This window comes from Austrofundulus limnaeus, unplaced genomic scaffold (assembly GCF_001266775.1).
Source record: "Austrofundulus limnaeus strain Quisiro unplaced genomic scaffold, Austrofundulus_limnaeus-1.0 Scaffold128, whole genome shotgun sequence".
Taxonomy (NCBI): Eukaryota; Metazoa; Chordata; class Actinopteri; order Cyprinodontiformes; family Rivulidae; genus Austrofundulus; species Austrofundulus limnaeus.
This window is the reverse complement of record NW_013952530.1, coordinates 699,494-706,448: the sequence shown is the minus strand read 5'-3', so window position 1 is coordinate 706,448 and position 6,955 is coordinate 699,494. Positions and strand designations below refer to the sequence as shown.

The window sequence follows — 6,955 nt, the reverse complement described above, 5'->3', positions numbered from 1 at the left end:
GTTAAATATTTAGCTAGCCACCTAAATATTTAAGTTAAATATTTAGCTAGCTACCTAAATATTTAGGTTGCAGCTTAAATATTTAGTAATACAGTATTTGCATTTGGAATTATTTTCCACAAGTCAGTCATGACAGTTATTTCCTGTAATTTTGTATCTTTCTGCACAGTAGCTTATTTTTTGCTTTCATTTTTATCTAATTTTTCCTTCATGGACCGGTACTACCAGTACTGTAATTATTACTCTTATTTTGTATTTGATCTACGTTTATTTTGATAGTTACAATCTTTAATCTTTAATTCTATTATTGTTGCTACTATTTATATTGTCCCATGGCAACATACAGTTTTGTGGATTGATATATGTATCTGCTGCTGCTACTACACCGGAATTTCCCCATGTGCGACAATAAAGGCTGTTTCTATTCTGTTCTATTCTGTTCTATTCATTTCATGTATTATAATTATTGCGTTTGGTTGCAGCCCTTGGGCAGATTTTTATTTTGGCCCTCTTGAGGAAAAAGTTTGGGCACCCCTGGTTTAATATCTGCAAAAACTGACTGAACTATATCCATTTTTGTATTGGCTACTATCATTTAGTTGTGGCGGCCATCTTTGTTRTTCTATGGCAGCAATAATGGATAAAGTATAGCATTTGGTGTTTCCTGCTACTGTTGTTCCACATATGTATTTATGTTAATGTGAAGTCAGTTTGTCTGATGACCGGAACCACTTAAAGCTATGTTTTTGTGTTGATGTGAGTCACTGTAATTTTTTTTTTGTGAATAGACCAGAGCATCTGCCTGCATGTGTGTGTCATGTGCAGAAACCACCCCCGGCCTTTTCCCAAGCTGTTCCCTTCCTCCATCCTGTATTTAGCTCCGGATGGGCCAGTCTTTCCCACTGACTCGGCCGTGCCATGCAAACAGCATGCAAAGAGTAGGAAAATGTGTTTGCGACGGGAATAGACAAACGGCGGATACCGTGCGTGAACAATCAAACAAAATAGCCGGAGTTGCTTCTTTTTGTCATTGAGTTTTTTTATTTCTTTTTTTTAAATTGTGTTCCATTTAAGGGTGGGAATCTTTAGATAGACTATATTTTTCAAGGTTCAGCAAAGGGGAAAAAAATGAAACGGGTATGGAAACAGTTTTACTGCAATATGTTTTGATTACAGGAAGCCTTTGTGACCCTGCTCATACGAACAGCACTACCAAGCAATTACTCTGCTGATTCTCTTAAAGTGGAAGCACAGACTACTTTTCACAAAATCCATTTTTGACGTTTGAAAATTGATTAGAAATCTTCGTGGTCTGTGACGCAGATAAAAATAGATTTGACCTCCTACCTCTGGTTCCATTTGCCTCAAATGTCAGACCTATGAACGACACTTCTCCTAACTTAACCATGTTCCAGTTCCAAGTCATAAAGCCATTGGGATTTGCTAATTGTGCTCGGTGACCTGGTCAACTATTATTAGCAGTACAATCTAATATCAATGTATTTCCCTGTATTTTATGGATTCAAAGACTGGAGCAACATATTCACTAATACAGGTAGTATAGAACTGTGTGAGCAGCGAAAAACAAACTGCCAGAAGTGAATAATAATAGTTAGTTTCTGCAGCAGCCTTGTTGGATTTTGAGGTGGTGAGAAACTTCCTATTTTTTGGAGTCGGACTTCCAGCTTCAGAATTGGAAATTCCAACTTCCTTGTACAAATGGGACGCAGCATTATAGTTTTAACTAGACTTTATCAAGTTTTTATCCCCTTTTTTTTCTTTGTGTGATTTTGGTTTTAACAATGTGTAGGACAGTTCTTACTATGATTTATTTATTTATGAACCTTTATTTAATCAGGTAAATCCCACTGAAATCACAAATCTAATTTTCAAGGGAGGCCTGGGCCTGAAAGTGACCTATCATTCATGTTTTTGATCTGTGGGAAGAAACTGGAGTACCCGGAGAATACCCACGCAAGCAAGAGGAAGTCATGCAAACTCCCAGGTCCACAACGGAGATCGAACCCAGGACCTTCTTGCTGTGAGGCATCACTGCTAACCGCTGATCCGTCGTGCATTTATGGGAAATAGGCTATGTCTTAAAATATCACAGCTATAAATCACAGTTTTATTGTCGTAATTCTAGAAATGCATCATCCAGAGTTTTATTATTTTGCCTCTGAGGCAACTGCCAGTTGGTTTGTTTCCAGTGCAGCCAGAAGCTAGTTAAAAAAAAAAGCTTCAGGAAACTTTAGGCCAAAACTGTTTTATCAGTTGGCTTTTGTAGAAGTAGAGATAAAGCTACAAAGATAAATAAATAGATAAAAAAAAAGCTAACTTGGCGTTTTAGACTTGTTGGATGAGCTCTGTAATTTTTTTTTTTTTTTTTTTTGTCCACATCCGGCTCAATCCTGTTTGATCAGTCATGCTTAACTTCAAGAGGGAAAAGAAACAACAAAGCTTCCGTTAATGGAAAAGAAAAGAAAGAAAAACACTTTGTTGCGACATGTCTATTTTTAGAGCTAGGTAGTAAACAGTATTTCCTCTCATCTTTTTGTTGAAATATGATGAAAGGTTATTTACATTCATAGACAAAATGGTAATTTTGGTTTTAAGATGTAACATTACAAAAATGTGCATAGTTTATTTTATGGAAGTAAGTATACTGTAAGTACAACTTCAGATGAACAACATGAGATGGTGGTCCTCAAGATTAAGAACTGCACAAGCACAAAAGCTCTAATGCATGAGTGAATTTCAGCCGAGCTTCCTATATCAGCTACAGTAGATTTCTGTCTGATAAACTACTTTAGTTTACGAGAAGAAATTCATAGTTGACGCAAATCTCGTGGCTACGAAACGATTCCAAATCATCAGACTTCCTCCACCGTGCGTGACGGTATCTATAAGCTATTTGAGAAAGATGTCTCCAAACATGACGCAATGTGTTTCTGAGGTCATTTTAAGARGTTATTTCACAAACCAGACCATTATCGCCACGTTCCTTTGAGAATGCAGATTCCTTCTTCTGTCAGCCCTTCCATACAAGTCTRAACTTGGGGTGTAGTTGCTGGGAAGTCTACGTCAGTGAAGGTTGCCAGCTGTTTTGAACGTTTCCCACTTGTGAATCATCTGTCTCAGTGCAGAACGATAGTTTCCAAAGTGTTGGGAAACGGCACTGCAGCTTATCTGAGAATGATGGGCAGCAACAGTTGCTTATCTGCCATCATGGCTGATGACTTTCCTCTCTGGTGTTTTGAACAGGCGGCTGAAAGCTCCAAACCAGTGAATTAAACAAAACTTCACTGCAAAAGCTGCCCAAGTTTTAAAATCTTATATCCAGCCCAAAATATCTTTTTGATCTTGTTTTGATTCATTTATCTTGTTAGCCTGGAAAGKAAGACGCTTTTGTTTAAATCCTTATGTATTAAAATAAAATCTTTATGTCTTAAATAAAAATTAAAATGATTTTACTCCACTGGCAGATTTTTTTCCACTTCATTTGAGCCAAATTTCCAGGCTAACAAAATAAATAAGCTTACACATTCTGTTCCTTTTTTTTATTTTTAGTAAAACAGTCTCAAAACACGAACTAAAAGATTTTTTGTCTTAATAAAAGATTTTAAAGGGATCCAGGATTAGTTGTAACATCAGACTTTATTTGATAAACGTATTTTAACTGTAACATAAAGACTAAWAATACTGTAGGCTGTTTAGTTTTTATAACTTTTAAACTCTGGTTTCAGTTAAAAGAGTCGATCATCAGATATTGTCCAAGATTAACCTTCAGGGTGGATATAGCTCGCTAGCAGCCTCGCACYGAGGACCTATCCACGTCATCATTTACCCAGAATGCTTTGAGTGTAAATAAAATGGCTCCGTCCGTGTTAAAATATATTTTAAAAAATTCACAAAACTAAACAGCCTACAGTATTTTTACAGTCTTTATTTTACAGTTAAAATATATGTTTATCAAATAAAGTCTAATGTTACAACTAATCGTGGATCCCTTTAAAACTTAGTTAGATGGACATTTTTTGCAGTGTAGTGCCTTTAAATACCAGCATCTCAATGTGTTTTCCCCTGCTGATTTCTAAGGGAGCATTAAGTATTTACTTTAATGTTTGCATATTGTCTAAATCAGGATCTCAAACATTTTTTGGTCTGAGGACCCCTCGTAAACCCCACACTGTTTTAAAAGATAATTTACCGTCATTTCAACCCCTAAATGCCATGGGAACATATGTTTTTTATTTACTTTATTATGTTTGTTTTATTAGTTCATTGTTCCCCATGCATTTTTAAAAAATAAAAACCAAATTAACAATTTAGTGAAACTTTTTGAGGACCCCCAAGATACCTCTTGCGGACCCCTGAGGGTCCTGGGACCCCAGTTTGAGAACATCTGGTGTAAATCACCTGTTTTGACATAAAATGACACCCTTTTGTTTCCCCTGTTTTTATTTCCAGGTTCCGTGGCGGTGCCCGCGTCCAACACGCAGTTTTTCCCCATGGACCTCAGGGTGGGAGAGCGGGGGATGCGCCCTGGTTCGGACACGGCGCTCCTCACTCCTCTGCACCCGACCATACACCTCACGCCGTTCTCCCCGCAGGCCCGCGCCTCCTTCTCCCAGCAGCAACTGCACCAGCAAATCAGGGTAAAGCATTAAAAGATGCGATAAATAAATTTAAAAAAATGTGACGTTGATAAGCCGACTACTCGTGGCTGAAATCTGTCTCGGTGTGTGTGGCTAGTTTAACATGGAACAGAGGAGGCGAGAACACGAGCACCACGAGAAACAACAGGAGCTGCAGCAACTAAAACACAAGGACAAAAGCCAACAGAGTGGGTACACACACACACACACACACAAGTTTGCACAGCTATCCAATTGGGAACATTCCATTGACTTCCATTACATTTCTACATCATAACCCTGACCACAAACCCTAAGGCTAACCTCACAGGTACCTACCTGACCCTAAAACTAACCTAAACTTAGTTCACAACTTGGTCCTAAACCCAACCCCCAACCCACCAATGGCATTTAAACCAAATGGGGACTCGACTTTTGTCCCCAAATGCACCAGTTGTCCCCAAACGTAGGATTTTTGTCTTAAAATTGCCCCCGAATGTCACCAAAGCCGAACCCACACTTTGTGAACCTTTTGACATTTTACACGTTTTTAATTTATTGCCGGAAATAGATTTATTTWTTCTGTGTCACCTTTAAAATAACTCTGAGCGTGGTAATCGTGGCCAGAGAGGAAAGTCCCCGCAGAAAGTTGTGTTACTTTAAACGGTGATGAACTACGCCATCTCGTTTTCAGAGCTGTTTGCTTTGATATAAGCACTAAAAATAACCTGACAAGTGGAGCTACACCAGCGGGGTTAAATAAAGTGTTGGGTCTGAGCAAATAAAGTCACTGGGTCAATATTGACTTGATCTCTCCTAGCACCTGCTGTCACATCTGTGTGCATGCGCTCACAAAAATACACAAACGTGCACACACACACACACGAAGAACACGAATAATGGCAAAAATGCACTCAGACCAACATGTGACCTCACAGTCCTGCAGGTATTTGCTTACCGACACATGCACCGTCTTTATCACAATGTTTCTTATCGCGTCCTTCACAGAAATGCAAACAGGTGCTGGTTGTGCACCAGTTATCGCTGCGTGCTGCACGTCGGTGATTTCCTCTGAGGTTTCTGACTGGTCTGTGTTGATTGACAGGTGCTGTGGCGAGTTCACTGGTAAAACAGAAACTCCAGGAGGTGATTCTCAAGAAGCAGAAGCAGGCATTGCTGGAACGAACAACCTCGAACGCTCTGACTTCACTTCCTGTGCCCTACAGGTGAGCCAAAACTCTAAAAGTTATCGTAAACCCACACGCACWACCACAGTTCTAAAAAAAATGTGGTTTTGACACCTTTATTATGTTCTGTAAATAAAAATATAGGTTTATGAGATTTGCAAACCATTACATTGAGTTTATATTATTTTAATCATTGTTCCTGYTTTACAGGCTCAGGTTTGTAAATGTTTAAACATTTACAGTCCTTTAAAAAGCACTTTCACAAATTTGAAATCAATTCTCTATCATATTTGGTGTCTCTTTTTTACATCAAGTGTATATTTATGTGTTTAACTTTTCCAGGAATTTGGGTCCAGACCCCAGTGTGTCCTCTCAGGCTTTAGTTTCACCTCCTTCACAGTCTCTGTCTGAGGTCTCAGAGGGGACGCCGCTGCGCAGAGCAGGTAAAACACCACAAGCCTATATATTCATGTCAGACCCGGAATCAAACTCTGTAGTAAAAAAAAACATCCACATGTAAACAAATTAGGAACGTTTTTTTCCCATATTTGCTTTCAGCTGACTAATCTAAGGAACTGATATAGGTGTGTTTTAAAGRTTGGGGGCAGGAGGTGCTTATTTTGAGCTTTATATTATGTTACAAKGTCATTCCCTCATCACCAATATATCCAGAGTGTTGCTTTGACTCATTCATGCCTGTTTGAGAAATCCTTTGAATCTCCTGTGGTAGCCAAGTGCAGCTGATATAACACTTCCTGGTACGAAGCTCCACCTATTTACACAAAGCTCCTCCCTGGAGCTCAGTCTGCAGCTCCAGGGAGGAGCTCAGTCTGAACTTGGGTTGTAACACCAGTCTGCAGCTGAGCTCCTGCCCCACAGAGCAGCCCTCCCCTGAAGCATTGTTTTGAAGATGTGCTGAAGTGGGAGAGTCAGAAATGGTAGGAGGTTCTTAAGGAGACAGAGCCCAATTCCGTTTATATAGGCTGTGACCCAAAGTCTAATTTATTTTTGATTTTCATAAAAAGTGAAGGTAACATAGTTACTTGATTGTGTTATAGAATTGGTCTAAATGCCTGGAAAATACCCCACCACCCCAAAAAATATATATATATATACATATATATACATATA

The 6,955-nt window shown here is 38.9% G+C and overlaps 1 protein-coding gene across 1 annotated transcript in view; it reads left to right on the top strand.

Annotated features, from left to right (window-relative positions):
- hdac7a (histone deacetylase 7a) overlaps positions 1-6,955 on the top strand; it is a gene marked incomplete at both ends in the record, with an annotated part of 48,041 nt that overhangs the window by 31,550 nt on the left and 9,536 nt on the right. The window contains 4 exon segments of the mRNA XM_014015359.1: positions 4,471-4,658; positions 4,756-4,846; positions 5,743-5,863; positions 6,167-6,267. Of these exon segments, the coding sequence (XP_013870813.1) occupies positions 4,512-4,658; positions 4,756-4,846; positions 5,743-5,863; positions 6,167-6,267 (460 nt within the window).